The sequence below is a fragment of the Mus caroli genome, unplaced genomic scaffold (genome assembly GCF_978045245.1).
Source record: "Mus caroli unplaced genomic scaffold, Mus_caroli_1 scaffold_20, whole genome shotgun sequence".
NCBI lineage: Eukaryota > Metazoa > Chordata > Mammalia > Rodentia > Muridae > Mus > Mus caroli.
In genome coordinates this window covers 2,203,707-2,221,689 of record NW_028227275.1, presented here as the reverse complement: position 1 = coordinate 2,221,689, position 17,983 = coordinate 2,203,707, and the positions used below count along the sequence as shown (strand labels likewise).

The window sequence follows — 17,983 nt, the reverse complement described above, 5'->3', positions numbered from 1 at the left end:
CAAATGAGCATCTTGGGCTTTAAAACAATAAATGAATTAAGTGTATTTTTGTCTTGGATACTCAGTAACATTCACAGTAGGATGTAATAGGCAGACTTATTCAATGAATAAACTATTCACATGCTTAAATATTAAGTTTATTACTTTAAGTGATGCCTCATCCTGAATTACAGCAGCAGCCAGTGGAACTGCTGGTTTTAAACTTTAAGAAATACAAGGAATTTCAAGGCTGGTGAAATAGTTTAAACCTGAGGACATGAGTTCCCAGAACTCACCATGGAAAAAAAAGAGAACCAAAAAGCCACACTCTGACACCCACATAAGGCTGTATGGCATGAATGCACCTACATTCATAGCATGTGTGCATGAGTGCACACACACTTGCATACTCTCTCCTGCCTACACACACACACACACACACACAGGAAAAAGATGTCACTGGCCACAGCTAATCAGCCAGAGTTAGTGAATATGACCACATTTAGCCAATCAGAAGAAAGAGTTTCTCCATGCACAGCCTTGCGAGGCAATGTCAGTGTCAACCACTTTCTGCTACAGGTCTGAGAGTAGAAGGGATCCTGCAGTAAGAACCCAAAGCAAACGCCATGCAGAGAGAGGCAGAAGCAACAGAGAAAAGAGCCCAGAGCCCCCAGACCATTCTCATCTGTTGAAAGAAAAATACAGGATTTATACAAATGAAATCTCAGTGCATATTTGTAGAGCTCAAGTTCCTGAATGTTAGAGAAGGGGCTTCATTACTGTTGTCTTGTTAAGAGGTAATCCTGCGCTTCTCATTTGAAATGTCTCTCAATCATAAGGCAAGAGCAAACCTGCCTTCACCCTACACTAGCTGAACTCATTATCATATACAAATTTACATAGTGGCTACACTGGCAGGGCACACAGAAGAAAGGAGTAAACTAGATAGCTTTGGATCCTATGGCTTCAAGTACATGGTCACTTACTTACCAATTTAACCTGCTCATTTTAACGAAGCAGAGGAGCTGTACTTGTAAGAAAATGATGAGGTCAAATTATAGCATAAGATATACCGTTTGAATTTTATTCTTAAAAGTTTGTATGTATCTATGTAGGGGATGTACCTAGGAGCAAATGTTCCCACAAAGGCCATAAGAAGGTATCTGATGCTCTGTGACTGAGGTTCTATAAGAGCTTCCGAATGTGGGTGCTGGGAACTGAACTCAGGTCCTCTGCAAGAGCAGCATACAGTGTTAAACACTGAACCATCTCTCTAGCTCCCTCAATTCCACTTTTTTTTTTTTAGTCTGTTTTTCTCAAGTCCCAAGAGTTTATAATACATCGTCAAAACCAAACTATATGGCTACTTTACAAAAGACTTCTTACAGATCAGGAGACAAATGGGTGTGTACTAAGGATGCCATTGTAAGAATGGGTTAAGGGTTTAGTACAGTGATGAATGAACAGAAATAAATCCATTCCAAAGTTTTGCAACATACTAGTGCTTACACCACACTGTGGCTATGGGAGAGATGGGTTGGTGGGTAAAGTGTCTGCAATAAAAGCATAAAGACCTGAGTTCGGATCCTCAGCACCTGTGTAAAACACCTGGGATAGTAGAACTTGACTGTGACCACAGTCCAGGGGATGTAGAGACAAGTGGGTCCCAAGGACTTGTGAGCCAGCCAGCTTATCAGGTTCAGCTGGAGACCCTGTTCCTAAATATTAGGTAGAAAGTGATAGAGGAAGATGCTCAAAGTTGAGATGACCTCTGGGCTACATATACATGTACATATACCTCTACACACATGTATACACACATACACATATACATACACACACATACACACACACACACATATATATATATACACACACATACACATATTCACAAGCACACACATACAGACAAACTCACAAATATACACATATACACACACACACACAATACAAAAGAGTAGAAGAGACAAAATAACTTTTAAAGAAGGCAATGTTTGGACCAACAGTTACAAAGTATCATGGAAGAGTCACCCCATACACCATTCTCTACTCTAACACCTAAGGTGACCAGAGAGCAGAACTAACCTGCTCAGAGCCACACATGCCCCAAATGACACAATTAGAAATAAAATGTGCAAATGTGCAAGTGCTGACCCTAAGCCCTTGCTTTCCCAAAGCTACCAATCCTAAGAGGCAGGGGCGTCTTCATCTGAATGGATATAATGTTGACACAGTCTTGGGCAATACATTCAGTGAAACCAACCTGGAAAAAATACATTGTTTCTCTGCTCGTCCTAGAAGAAGGAAAGGAGCATCTAGTATATAGGACTGAAAAACTCCAGGAATGCATAGGCAAAGCAAGCAGTGTGAGCATGCCCATGTTATCAAAGCAGTGTCCCCTAATGCTATGCGTGCATCAGACAAGAAACGGGAAAGAAGTTCACTTGGAAATTCATATTCCTAGTTAGGTTCTGATTCAGTATCTTATGAGTTTTAGTGCAGTGTCATTATGCACACAATTAAGCACATCCCATTAGCAAGCACACTGCTAATGTATACGAATTAAATACACTTATTTATTTGTCTATTTGTTGATAGTAGAACTTCAGTCACATCCAAAGAAATACTTTGGAGGTGGGAGATATGAAGAGTAGGGGCGAACACAACCAGCATTACTAATGAAATTTGGCTGGAAATTGCTGCAATCCATTTTTCTGATGGACGCTTTTTACCCAAAATACATAAGACAGAGATAAAACATTCTTTAATAATAATGTAATTCTGATGAGGCAGAATATAGAAAATTACACACTTGGTAAAATCATCAGCTAGAGGCAATCAGTGGCGCGCTGGAGGTCACCTTCCACATGCCCTCCTCTGCTTTCATAAATAACCACCTGAAATGAAGGGCTCGGGCTGACTCTTTCATCAGACTCCAGCAGAAAATGTCTGTGTTCTTGTGGGAGACTCTAGTGTCTCATCTACCCTGGGGACTACTGCTCCAGGTCAAATGGATACAAATGATAGGAACACACACACACACACACACACACACACACAGAGAGAGAGAGACAGACAGACAGACATACAGACAGACAAACAGACAGAGAGAGACGACACACAGAGAAAGAGAGAGAGAGAGAGAGAGAGAGAGAAAGAGAGAGAGAGAGAGAGAGAGAGAGAAAGAGAGAGTACTTTTATAATTAGAAATTGGCTTTATACACAAGCAGATGTTTACAGAATTATATTCCAGGACTTGGAAACTTACACCTCCCTATCAGAGCAGGCAAGGGAGCAAAGAATTAGGAACAGAGCAGGAGAGCAGCCACTTCTTGGAAGACCAAGTTGCACAGAAGCTCAGGCACAAGCCCTGGCTGGCACACAGAGTGAGCCCAGGCTCACCACCCATGGCTGGCACATACACACAGAGCCCAGGCTCACCCCCCAGCTAGCACAGGCTCACCTTTGTCGCCAAGGCTTCAGCACTCTCTCGACATGTCTTCTCTATTTCAAGGTGGTTCTGCATGAAATTCACTTCCTCTATAACCATATGTGAAACTAGGGATGAAGAGGAAAGAGAGGCTCAGCATTCAAGAATTAGTCAACTATTCCAGAAGCCCACACACTGCCCCATGACCAAGAAGAATGTTTCAATTCTTCCTACAGCTAGACCTTTGCCTATGACTAAAAAGCTCCTCAGAAGTTGCCTTTGATTAAATCTCAGCTAATGTATGTATGGAGAAAAAAAATGCACACATGCAAACTACAAACTTTCTCAACTATTACACACATAATAGTTTAAAAGTCTCTGTTTCTGTCTGTCTCTATCTCTGTCTGTCTCTGTCTCTCTCTTTCTCTGTGTGTGTGTGTGTGTATGTGTGTACATGGACACACACATGCATGCATATATGCCTGTATCTGTCCATTTGGAAGTCACTGGGCACCTTGGGATTCCTCCCTCAAAAGCCGGTCACCTTGCTTTTTATAAAGGAGGCTCTCCCACTGGCTTGGAACTCGCTGAGTCAGCTAAGCTCTCTGTCTGGTGAATGCAAGAATACACCTGTCTCTTCCTTCCCAGTGCAGGAACTACAGGCACATGTCACCCCACCTGGCTTTTTGTTGCTAGGGCTCAAACTTAGGTCCTTGTGCACAGCAAAGCTAGCTCTCCAGCCCCTAAAGTGTCTATTTTTTTAATGTTGCTATCTCCATGGCAATAGATAAGTAAACAAAAGCAGCTTCCATAAATAATATTGTATTATTATTTAGGAATACAATATATTCCTAGTGACAATATTTTTATTAGTTTTTGATTAGCCTAGACATAACTTGTGGATCTAATATGGAAAATTAGTGCATTAAAAAAAATGAAGGAAAAATGAATCTTAAGTTGATCTTGTGGCTGTTTAACGATATGGTTAGCTAAGTTTGTAACCCTCATCTTCAGCAATGACAAGCCAGTTCCTGTTATTTCAGGAACTCCAGTTCAGGACAGTATGGCACCAAGACATACAAGTCATGTGATGAGAAAACAGGTGATCCGAAGCTGTTTATTACAACAACATACAGTATCATTGGAGGAAGAAAAAAATAAATCTTGGCATTTTACTAACACTTGAAAAACCACTTAATCTTTAGATTTTTTTTTCTTTGGTAGCTGTTTTATGTAAATTGAGATTTAAAGACATGATAATTCTGACCTGTAATGATATTTTGAAGCTTAAGCCAAAAAAAAAAAGAGTGAAGTTTCCCCACCCACATTTCTAGGCAGAAGAAAAATCTGACTCTCACCTTGAACTCTACAGATGTACACAGACTGACTTCCATTTGTAGGGCGTAAGGGGTTAAAAAAATTAAAGAACTACCGAACGTGAAAACCAACAAAGTTAGAAAAAGCACCGGGCTCACATAACACAAAGACAGATTACTTTTGCTTCATTTAAGCTTAATTAACCTGCAATTATGATTAAACTCAGGGGGAAATTTTTTTTCTCTCTAAATTAAATACAAAAAAAATATGTATTACTTCCTAAGTCTGTCCGAAGTTCTTATTATGTTAATATTCAAATTCATAAAGCAGAACTAAGTGGCCAGAAACATCTCTAACCTTGACATTTTTTCAGGGGTAATAATCTGTTGCAAATGCAGGCCAACCAAAAACCACTTAACTAATTAGTAGTTGCAGTCACCGAGAAAAACATGAATCAACACTGTTATTACAAGTGGCACATTTGAGTGGCATCTAATTATGACTTGATGAGCCCGATACTCGCATTATCAACGCGACTACCGCATCCCATCAGGGCCTAAAAGCTGCTGATGGCATTGACTTTGGGAAACTCCCACTCAATGGTACAGCAGCACCCAACAATCGGCTTGGCAGGGGCCCCCCTCACTAAATGACACGTTAAGCGTAATTACTGGTAGACATTGTAAATAAACAGGATTGGAAGTGAAAATTGTACCAAGTGCATAAGACACAATCTGACACATTGGAAGTGGCAGCCTTAATTGAGAGTTTCTTTGACTGTTCAAGATCATTTCAACTGCATTTCTCAGAGGACAGTGATTATAACTGTGGAGACAGACGGCATAATGGTGTCAGCATTGCTGACGGAGCAGTGAATTAAATTGTATCTGCTGTGGAGTGAAAGCCGTGATGAGAGGTGCAGAGGCCTTAGTGGTCTTATCATTATAACACAATGGTCATGTTGTCATCAACCTTCCTGGCTCCAATTGAAAAGAAATGATTGTGTGTTGAGGCCCCCCCCACACCTCCCCCCCCTTGTCCTCTTCTATCTCCTGTTCTGAATAGAACCAATTTTCAGAGAGCTATGAAATCACGCAATAGGTCCTAAAATGCAGCTGCTTGGCATACAAACGGGTCCCCATTAAACTGGAATCACACACAATATGTGTTTATACCAGAGAAACAAATAGAAGCTGAACACGGGCCAAGTTTATTCACACACACAAAGCCCATGTAGCTCTTCATCAATGTAATTGCCTTTTATATTGTAGTTTAAATAATGGGCTCTATTATTTCCTTAAAATCCTAATATTCCTGGCATTTTATCACTATGTTTACAAGGTAGGTTCTTCAAAAATGTGAAGGAAAAGAGAAAAGAAACCTATACAATTTTTTTTTTACAACATCAAATATTACTTTGAATTTTTTTAGCCTTAACTACTTGACATCTTCTGCCACAATCTGGTATTTCTGCTCTCATAACAAAAACATAAACACTCTGCATTTTTCATAGGAATTTGACTTTTTATTCAATAACATTCTTGCTCATGAAAGTAAGGGGGAGAATCATTCTGCAGTCGAGAGGCTTAGGCCCAGCAAAAAATAATAAAAAAGAGGAGCCCTTATTTTCTGAACATTTTGTAAAAAGCTGTCCTGCGGTTTAACTTGTTTCTTCAGGCGCTGAGTATGCCCTGCCAGGTGGGGGGAGGGGTCTTTCTTCCTCTCACTCTCAGAAAGAGAAACAGCAGAACATTTAAAGCTGTGTTGTGTTTTTTTTTTAAGTTTCAGAAATTCACCCAGTGCCAAACCAACAGCATGCAGACCTGCTTATCAACCTCCTTGGAGTCAGAAGATTATACAAGGGCCGTTTGTGTCTGTTAGAAGGAGTACATAATTTCCTAACCCAAAAGTCAGGTCACACTACAGAAAACAAAACTCACACTGAAATATGAATTTATTTGTTCTTTTGTTTTAATTTTATTATATTTATGTATGAGAGAGAGAGACAGAGACAGAGAGACAGAAAGAGACAGAGAGAGAGAGAGAGACTCTCTCTGTGTGTGTGTGTGTGTATGTATGTTTAACCACAGTGAGCTGTAGAGGTCAAAGGATAACTTGCTGAAGTTGGTTCTCTCCGTTTGAAGGTCCTGGGGATTGAACTCAGGACATTGGATTTGGAGGCAAACACCTCCACCCACTGGGCAATCTGGCCAGGCTTTATTTGTCCTTTTCAGGGAATCCAGATTGTAAAAGACCTTTAGCTATTCATTTTTCTTATATCTATGACCCCTGGACACAACCTATGATATTCTATTTTTATATGATACAATGTTTAACAAAGAAAAGGCAGGCTGGCAGAGCACAGTTATATAAACATACCTTTAACCCCAGCACGTGGCTGGGGTTAAAGCACGTGCCTCTGCAGAGGCAGAGGCAGAGGCAGAGGCAGAGGCAGAGGCAGAGGCAGAGGCAGAGGCAGAGGCAGAGGCAGAGGCAGAGGCAGAGGCAGAGGCAGAGGCAGAGGCAGAGGCAGAGGCAGAGGCAGAGGCAGAGGCAGAGGCAGAGGCAGAGGCAGAGGCAGAAGGCAGAGGCAGAAGGCAGAGGCAGAGATGTCTCTGTGAGTTTGAGGCCAGCAGAGTCTACACAGTAAGTTTCAGGCTAGCTAGGACTACATAGTAAGAGCATGTCTCAGAAAGAAAGAAAGAAAGAAAGAAAGAAAGAAAGAAAGAAAGAAAGAAAGAAAGAAAGAAAGAAAGAAAGAAAGAAAGAAAGAAAGAAAGAGAGAGAGAGAGAGAGAGAGAGAGAGAGAGAGAAAGAAAGAGAGAGAGAGAGAAAGAGAGAAAGAAAGAGAGAGAGAAAGAAAGAGAGAAAGAAAGAGAGAGAGAAAGAAAGACAGAAAGAAAGAGGGAGGAAAGATGGGAAACTTAAAAGGGGCCCCAAGACTGTAATTATGCTTTTGAAACAAACAAAAATGCATAATTAAATATTTATTATCAGTAAATTTTATAGTAATGCAAAGGCTAACATTAGCTTTGTCAGGTCAGTCAGGAGAACATGTGAGCGACACGGTTGTTGATGAATCATGTTGATGAATCACGAATGTTGTTGATCATGGATACAGGAGGGTGCCATCTTCTAACTTAGCAGAGTAAGAAAATGGGGCTGGGGATGTAGATCCATGGGCAGAGTCGTTGCCTAGCATGCAGGACGTCCTGGATCCCATCCCATGTCATCCAACACTGCCCACTCTAGGAGACAGCGTACATGACAACCCTAACACTCATGAGAAACAGCAGGTTCAAGGTCATTCTCAGCTACAAGGAGATCAAGGCCAGACTGAGATATGTTAGACCTCACTTCAAAAGTGAAATTCAATAAAATTAAGGCTTTGGAAACTCTCAAATACAATAAAAGAATATTGGCTGATATTTCTACCAGTTGGGTTAAATTGACAGTTTGTCTCTCTTCAAAATCCTGTCCTCTTCCATACAGGCCTGGAGAAGACACATCACACTGCAGGCTGAGGCTTCACTTCACAGATTTTTTTTTTTTGTCTTCTATAAAATGTGCCCTTTATTAAAACAGGACTTTTTAAAAAACAGTCTTCATAAAGCCCTAGAACTTGCTCTGTAGACAGGACTGGTCTTATTCTTGGGGCTCTTCTCTTGTCGCTGCTTGTGAGTGCTGGAATTACAGGCATGTGCCACCACACCCAGCTGTAAAACATAGATTTTAATCTCATGTTTGTCTGATTCTCTTGAATCCAGAACAACATGAAGAAGGTACCAGGTATGAGTTTGTGAACATCCTTCAAGAATGTTCTCTGCAGTACAAAACTGCTCATCATTTACTGAGCCTGCCTGTGTCATTCTCTGTCCTAAGATTGTGGTCCCGTGAATTCTCAGAAACACTCCTACAAAGTAGCTGCTGTCCTGGTATTTCATCTGAGGACATGGGGACCCAGAGAAGCAAAGTACCACATTCCAAGCACAACCTCTGACTGATAAAGCCAAACCCATATCTAGGACACTCCAGTTTTCTGTGGTCCTTTTAAAACTTGTTACAGTTGAGATTGTTAACACCAAAGATCTTGCCGATTCAGCAAGCCCTTTCCACACCCCACCTCCCACAGTAGGGCACTGTAAGGATCTTTGAAGCACAGGCCCTGAACATAACAAACTCTATTTTTCAATACCAGATTGTTTAAAAGGGTTGCTGTAGTTGTTACTATTAGCAGTGGAGTTTTTGTTGTTGATGTAAACTCACTACATAGCCAAAGATGAACTTAAACTTCTGAGGCAGCTGCCTCCACCTCATGAATAAATCTGAGATTATAGATCTGCACACCACACCCAGTTCATATGGTTGGTTCTAAGGATCCAGCCCAGTATTCTCCTGAGCTACATTCCCAGCTCCCAGAAAGGCTTTCATATGGTACAAATAGAACCAAGAAGTAGATAGGATTGTGAGAAAATGGATGTAAACTTAAACATAACCCAAAATCTACCAGGGGGAGCCTCAAATAAGCAAGGGACTTTCCTGTGGGTGCATGGCTTCCCTCTGGGGTAGCGTTCTTTATGTGGAGAAACTCCACACAAAACAGGCTGAGGGGGAGCTGGCAGGGGACCAAGAATGACACAGCATGGAGCCATCCATGGCCAGAGCTGCATTTACCCTAGGAAAGGAAGGCCAAGCTAGGCTGAGCAAGGTCTGAGCCCCACTCAAAGTTCTCCCCAAATTTTGAGAGGTAGACCTATTGGGTAAGCATGAGGGAGACTTGAGAGCAGCCAAGCTATTCCCCAGAGACATTCAAACATGCAGGCTCCCATGGGAGGCCCACATCGTCAGGCTTACAGTAGGGACGTCACCTGATGCAGAAATTCTCACTTTATCCGAAGCAGACTAACGCACCAAATTTCCCAGCGCACTAAAGATACCAGCAATTGCTCTGTTCAAAGCCAGGAACTGTTTATCTCAAACACGGTTTTTAAGGAAATAAAATTTTCTTTTGTTTTTGTTTTGAGATAGGTCCTTGAAAACGGATGGCTTCAAACTCAACCAAATACCCAAGGATAGCCTTGAACTTCCAATCCTTCGAGTAGGATCACAGGTGTACACAACCAGGCCTAGGTTTATATGGCGCTTGGGAAACAAACCTCCAACTTTGCGCATAGTAGGCAAGCACCCTAACAACTGGGATACATTCCTAGCCCTAAGAAATAAAACTATTATTCCCAATTCTCTCTTTTTCAGACTGACGAACCATCCTGGGGCCAGCAGGATGGCACAGCGGGTAAAGGTGCTTGCCACCAATCTTGATGGCCCGATTTTGATCCCTAGAACCCTCATAGTAGATGGAACTGACTCCCACAGGTTGTCCTCTGACCTCCACACGTGTAAACACCCTCACAACTAACTAATGTACAAAAACCCTCTTTAAAGAATTCACATTCTGATGCCCTGCCATCCAGGACTTTAACCAGGCTTAATAAAAGTAAAAATTAAACACATTTAACAATAGTGACTATTATGTTGCCATTTCAATGAGTCCTTTCAGGTCGTAATCTGAGTTGCCCATGGATCAGCATATTTAGAGGGAAAGCCACTTTTGAAGGGGCATGGTAGATAAAGGCAATGTGGAAAAGTTGTTCCCACTTTTGAGGAATACAGGAAGCAAATCCCTACCCACCACACGTACCTGTATCAAAACATGCTGTTGTAAACTGAACCATAAGAAACCCGAACCAGGCCACTGCATGTAGCATAGCACTCTGCTATCAATAACTGAAACACAGGAACTAGCAACAGTTCCCACAGGTTTGTTCTTTCCAGGGGAATTCATTTGGATGCCATCAGTCCTACACTAGAGAACGAGATCATCCAAAGCAACCGCCGTTCATCCGTTCGCAAGAGGTATTTCTATCATGTCTCTGGTCCTCCACAGACAGTAATACCAACAAGATTACCCTGTGCTGTTCTTTGTTATAGTCAAGTGATGAAATAAACTGCCTTTTGAATTTTAACTCTGTTTTATTTTTCAGGAGGGTAAAATGTCTTGCGGTGTGGGACTGTCAATATGTGCTACCTAACTTCAGACCCTCTGCAGGATGACCTAGAAAGGCCCAACTTGCAAGGGAGAGGATTATTTTTTTTGCAATGTCTGGTTCTTTGCCCATGACATATTCCCATATTACATTTTTGGATCTGATCAGCTATGTTCTGATTTAGAGGATAAATAACAGATTTAAGTCACATTAAAAAAAATAACCTAGTAAAATTTTAGAAGAAAATTACTATTGCTTTTCTAAGGACATAACTTACGAGAGTGATTTCAAACGCTCCAACAACATAAAATGGAAAATGCTTTGGCTCCTTCCATAACTGCTGTACCAAAGTCTGTGTCACCTGTAAGTAGCTTACAAAGTTAATGTGCATAGCTTGATGAAGGGGGTAAATATTCCCTCATGAAGGCATTCACCATGGAGGCCACAGACATACTCATTGCCTCCCATAGTCTGTTTCCACAGACTGATTGACTGGAGTGCTGGGACTCGACCCAGGGCCTCCTCATACCTACAGGCAGGGGCTGTACCTCTGCCCAACCCCATGCATCCCCACCCTGCATGTAGAACTCTTGAAATAAGATCTCTCCTGTTAATAGTACATTTATAAATATGCAGTGATGTTTCAGTAGCTATGTGCCCTGTCATAATTCTTTTTCCTTGAACTAACCCAAGAAACTGATCCTATTCTATAAAGACATGAGTATCTGCCAGGCATTATTGATGACGCTTAAAAAAAAAAAAAAAACCAGAAACAACATTGAAAGAACAAAGTTACAGTGCCCTATTACTGTATAGATGACATAGTATATGTAATCACTAATAGTGCTGAACAAAAATGTGTAGTGTCCAATAATAAAAAAATCAGAGCATATTTATATATTACTGTGCACTGAAAATGAATTCTAGATGTGAGTCAATATAACTATTACATCAAATGACAAATTACATCTTAAGCACAAAAATATCTCAAATACCTTATATCTATATATTTAATGATCCATATGGCAAAAACAAAACTATAAGGTCATGAAATGACAGACTACATATATAACTGTGGTAGAGGTTAGCCCTTCGAAGGCAGAGAAGGATAGAGAGCCAATAGCTACAATACTATAGTGTATATACTATTATCTTTCATGTGTATGTGGTTTACATAATAAGTATAGAATGAAAAAGACAATAATTAGAACTGATCTATATTTCAAATGCCAAAATACACATACTGTTTACTGAAAGAAGGTGGCTCTAAAATGGTATATAAACTATACACTTTTTGTAGAAACACTTATTGCATACATGAAAGACCAAACCGGATAGAATATAAAATACTAATTTTGGCTTTTCTCAGGGAGTAAAGGTAACCAATCAATTTTGTTTTCCTTTGATTTTTTTTTCCTATAGCAAACTTTTCTTACCCAAACCTTAATATTTTTAAAACATTTATTCGATATTAATGGTTATTCCATTTCTTTCAAAATTACAGCCATGCCAGAGCATTTTTATTTTTCATAAATGAGGACTGTTTTTGTTTTCCTGATAGTACGACTGGTACACCTGCAGTCACTGGGTCTACTCACACACTCCCCCAAGCCAAATGATTATTACTCCACTGAAATGTTTACATACTTTTCTGAAACTCTTCCAGTTTTTTAACAGCTTCATCTCGTTCTTGCCTAATTTTGTCACACTGAAATGAGAAAAAAAAAAAGAAAGAGATGTTAAACTCATGATGAAATGTAACTTTGACAAGGCAAGAAGCAAGAACAAACCCACAGCAGTGACACTTTTCCTTTCTCTTCTTGTATTTCCAGACACAATCCTTCTCAGTGGCTGGAGAGTTAGCTCAGCAGCTAAGAGCATGTGTTACTCTCACAGAGGACGCCAGCTCAGCTCCCAGCACCCTTGCCACGCAGCTCACAAGTGACTGACTCCAGCTCTGGGGAAGCCTGATGGCCCCTTCTGGTCTCCAAGGGTACTGTACTAGGGTGTGTATATACTCACACAGACACACACATGCAGACACATAATTAAAAATAAAACTAATCTTAAAAAAAACAAAACTTTCCACAGCCCCAGTAGTACCAGGTGCTAGTGCGATTGGCCTAGTGTGATATGTATGCACTTTACCCAGCTGAGTTTCCAGGAGTTCCTAGGATAAGGAATTCACTTCTCATTATCTCCTTGTTGGTAACTAACTACCCTTGAGTTAAAATGTATTCCTTTTAAGTTGGTAACACTGACTACCCTTGAGTTAAAAATGTATTCCTTTTAAGTTGGTAACACTGACTACCCTTGAGTTAAAATGTATTTCTTCTTTAAGAGAATATGTATGGCCTGCTACACTAAAGAACCACTGAAATGTCAAAGCCCATCTCAGGGACAGTGAGATGGCTTAGTGTTAGATAAGAGTGTGGGGCAAGCATAAGATTCCATGTTCAGATTCTCAGCATCCATGCAAAAGCTGGCACGGCCACATGTGCTTTTATTCTAGCTTTGGGAGGACGGAGAGAAACAGATTGCAAGAGATCTGGTGTAGAGTAGCAAAGAATGAATGACACTTGAAAATTCTTCCCCAGCTTCCATGTGAGTATGTGGCCACTTGCACACTCACATGCATGAAACCTATACAGAGCCTTATGTGTAGCACACACCCATGAAGGGAACACAACGCTGGTCGAAGGTGCTCAGGGCTGAAGTTAGTAAAGCGGACCATTAAATTCTAGCTTAGCTCTCTCTCTCCTCATACATTAGTCAGGCTGACCACACGTTATTTCCCTCAGAGGGTGTGATGCTTCATTAAGGTTTCCTATGGGACTCCATCCTCTGTAAAAACATACCCTGTCTTATAGGGTTCCTAGCTCCAAATGAACAGACAGACTACACTTACTGTTGTTGTTTTCTTATGGATTAAAAATTCTCTTCAGAGCTCTGAATTCTCAAATCAGGTTTTCACACCTGGGTGAGCAATGCTAGACCATACAACCTGTAACCATGACATTGCTGGCCAGCTGCTTCTGAATGTTCCTCTTATTTTCTGCAACTGGTTCCTGTTTACTTTGGACCTCCCCCAAACTTCTGCCAGGCTGTTCACCCCACTCCAACAATACACAATAGAGCTGAAGGCTCAAATAGAATCCAAATTTCTGACGAGACCAGAAGACTTGAGTCATGATTGTCCAGTACAACAAAGCTAGTGTTTTACTTCCTAATTAATTCTCTATTTCTCCATCTAGCATTTCTGCGAGTATGAGGTGTCCTCTGTAGACATATTTTCATCAGGAGATGGTGTTATAGGATGACATAAATCACTTTAGTGTCTCGCTGTGCCTCTCCAAATTCCATTTAAAGGAATTTGCAGGGTATCCAGTTCTCATTTATGTATCCAGTTTTCATTAAAACTTTGCATTATGAGAATGTAAACAAGGATGGGCGTCAGGATAGGTCTCCTAGTTAGACTGGAAAAGGCACTCAGCAACTTCACACACCAACTCCCAACTCAGACTCACATTTCCTGGTCAGCAGTAGTGTGCCTGGCCTTCACAAGCAGGCCTGTTCCAGCTGCCCAGAGGGGAGACTTAGTGCCGGCACTCTCTCTGCTCATAAGACCCAGGTGGACACTCTGATTAATAACAGATTTTAGTCCAAGGTGCAGGGAAGTGGTTCTGTAGCATCCAGCACACACTAACCTCTAGTTACCAACACAGTTGCAAGCTGTCTCTCAACCCCAGCTGTGCTCTCTCAGGGGTTTGCATGGTGTTTTGCTTTCTATTTTCTGCACCCACATTATGATAGAACTGGCAGCCACTGAATTTACCATCTGCTAGGCTGAAAGGCTGAAAGGGTGGGAGGGGGTTACACATGCTGCAAACGCAGCTTACGGATTCCACACCAGAACTCATCAAAGAGGAGGGATGCGCCCACTTACCGAGCAAGAATGCAAACACTCACTTATGACATCATCTCAGGTAAAGGCAGAGACATCCTCCAACTCTTCCCCCTCTCTACCAACATAGAGACATTACAGGGAGCACAGGCATGCGGCACTGCTTTATCTCTGTGCCACAAAGACGCCTGGACCCTTCCTACTCTCTCCTCTACCCTGCCCGGGCAGCTGTACCATCTGTAAAGAACGTCTCTTTTTGTGTTGAGAATTGCTTGTGAAAACTTTGTAATAGCAACAGATGTTCTTTGGACTGCATCATTTAATCAGGAAGCCCAACAATGCTCTGTAGCTCCGGGCTGGAGTCGAACCTAGCAGCCTGAGTGCTGGCAGCTTTAAGGAGACTGAATAACATTCCAGCTAGTCTGTAGACTCAGTTTGAATCTTTAGAAAGTGGTAGATTGACTAGAGGTTGGTCTTGGTGGTTTTAAAAGTCCTTTGTATGGGGAACCTGGGGTATTCTCCAGATACCATCATTAATGTCCACCTAGGCCTGTGAAAAGCTCCCCTCGCTTGAGAGCATGGGAGACTGGGCTGCAGTGCAATGGCATGAGCTTGTATCATCCGGCATGAGCAAGATCTAAGGACCAAGGCCATGGGCTATAATGACAGAAAGACTACAGGATTGTACAGGCAGAACTTGAACAATTATGCAGCCTGAGAGAAGGTTTAGACCCACACCATCTTTCTTAAAGTTTATTCCTTTCATATCCCAGTGACACTATTTTTTTAAAATGCTCACAGCATCAGAACCAGACACTGGGGCCTGCTTTGGACTCTTTGGTGGCACAGAGAGAGAACCATCGAGTCTGTCTTCCACTTGGTGATCATGGCTCCACTGGCCTGTGCTTTCTGCGTCTGTACAGTCTTATCTCTCAGTACGGTCAGCCATTCCCTCTACATGGAGTCCTGTTGCTCCCTTTCTTCTTTGGAGTTCTTCTTTCTTCCAATTGAAAATTCTTTCCCTCCAATTCTCACAGGCGATAAAGGAGGAGCAGCCGCCCTCCCCACCCACCCACCCACCCAAGCTGTCACGCAGCAGTCTCCAAACTCTAGGTATTGTGTGTGAGATGGAAGCACATGTCATCAGAACTGAGACCCTCGCTCTTTGTTTCTGGATAGATTGCTGTTAATGAGAGACTCATTTTCACTTTCAAACTGCTAAGTAATTACTTTTTCTCTGGCACAACCACTTGCCACTCCATCTCAAAGAAGCCGCATGTATGTGGATGTATTATGCATGAACAGTTAACATAATGGGTGCAGATCTTGCTCTTTAGAGTGGCTTCTTTATTGATTTTTTTTTTAAAAAATAATATACTTGGGACCTTCACCTCTGAATATTACACAAGAGGATGAAACTGTAACAATAGACAACTGAACCAAGATGCAAACACTATCATATATATTGCTTCTTGAAACAAGTCTTGGGAAGTGTCTGTCTCCCTCTCTTTTTATTCATTGTCCCTGGCAGGCTGACAGAACTGCCTGATGCACTGTGACAGTAACTCACCCAAAGGATTTCTAATCAGCCACTTAAACATTTATGCATTTCAAAACTCAATCCCCGAACATAGCATTAAATATAAATACTATTTAATGGTAGACATTCTTCTATTATACAGATTCCCTTCTCCTACACACTGGGCATGCACATGCTCACATGCACACACACACACACACACACACACACACCACCAACCCCCTGAGAAATGTGAATGTCACTCCATACAAAGCTCAATGAGGCTTTCCCCTAACACAGGAAAGAAGAAGACAAAAAGCCAACCGTAACGGGTTATGACAAAGATTTTGAGCAAGTCACAAGGGCAGGCTCTTCGACTGTGGAAGGGCAACTAATGGTTGGATACGGTGATGAAGACACAGTGAAGAAGCATGTTTTGTTTGGCTGATTCTAAAACACTCAGCCATCTATTTTTGAATGCTCCCCCTCCCCCCCCCCCAGTAGACTTAGAAGAGTTTGTTAACATCGATGCAACAGGCCCTCTGCCCTTTTCTCACACTGTTCATTTGTGCCACTTGGAAAATGGGCAAAAATAATGGAAAGAAGCTGTTATCCTCCTGCTAAAGACCAGATAACACACATAAAAACCTCAGGGTCTTTATGTTGTACCAGACCCCTCAGCACATGGTTGTTTCCTGTTTAACGTTGAGATAATAATAAATCGTCTTGGTTGATGTGACATGAACATAATGGATATACAGATGGTTTATTACAAAAAAAAATATTTTCCAACTTGTAAGAAAACTCAAGGAGGCTTAGAGATAAGTGACTTGTAAATCCATCATTAAGAGACTAAAAGTTTATGCGTGGGGGAAAAGCAGGAGTTGTGTCACCTTGTCTTTGCTTGTCCCACCCAAACTATAGAGAGCGTTCTTTGTCAACTGGTCTGTGTCCCTTCATTAGTGGATTTACTAAAGAGGCAACCCAATCACAAAAGAATACGCATGATATGCACTCACTGATGAGTGGATATTAGCCCAGAAGCTCAGAATACCCAAGATACAATTTGCAAAAACACATGAAACTCAAGAAGAAGGAAGACCAAAGTGTGGATTCTTTGATCCTTCTTAGAAGGGGAAACAAAATACCCATGAAAGGAGTTACAGAGACAAAGTTCAGAGCAGAGATGGAAGGAATGACCATCCAGAGACTGCCCTACCTGGCAATTCAGCCCATAAACAACCACCAAACCCAGACACTCTTGCACATGCCAAGAGACTGCTGACAGGAGCCTGATACAGCTGACTCCTGAGAGGTTCTACCAGTGCCTGACAAATACAGAAGTGGAGGCTCAAAGTCATCCATTGGATGGAGCACAGGGTCCCCAATGAAGGAGCTAGAGAAAGTACCCAAGGAGCTGAAGGGGTTTGCAGCCCCATAGGAGGAACAACAATATGAACTAACCAGTACCCCCAGAACTCCCTGGGACTAAACCACCAATCAAATAAAACACATGGTGGGACTCATGGCTTTAGCTGCATATGTAACAGAAAATGACCTAGTGGGTCATCAGTGGGAGGAGAGGCCCTTGGTCCTATGAAGGTTCTATGCCCCAGTATAGGGGAATGCCAGGGACAGGAAGCAGAAGTGGATAGGTTGGGGAGCAGGGGGAGAGGGGAGGGGATAGGGGATTTTTCAAAGGGGAACACAGGAAAGGGGATAACATTTGAAATGTAAATAAAGAAAATATCTAATAAAAAAATAAAATGCAAAAAAACCACTTTCATATA

General features: G+C 41.6%; 1 protein-coding gene across 3 annotated transcripts in view; it reads right to left on the bottom strand.

Moving 5' to 3' along the window:
- Positions 1 to 17,983, bottom strand: part of Shtn1 (shootin 1) — a 101,730-nt gene that overhangs the window by 64,178 nt on the left and 19,569 nt on the right. For all 3 annotated transcript variants that reach the window (XR_015046214.1, XM_085834173.1, XM_021151995.2), the window contains exons 3-4: positions 12,418 to 12,478; positions 3,443 to 3,537 (exon numbers count right to left, since the gene is read on the bottom strand). Coding sequence is in view for 2 of the 3 variants with exons in the window: in XM_085834173.1 (XP_085690299.1) it covers positions 3,443 to 3,537; positions 12,418 to 12,478 (156 nt within the window). In the remaining variant the exon portion in view is untranslated. The remainder of the gene's footprint in view (positions 1 to 3,442; positions 3,538 to 12,417; positions 12,479 to 17,983) is intronic.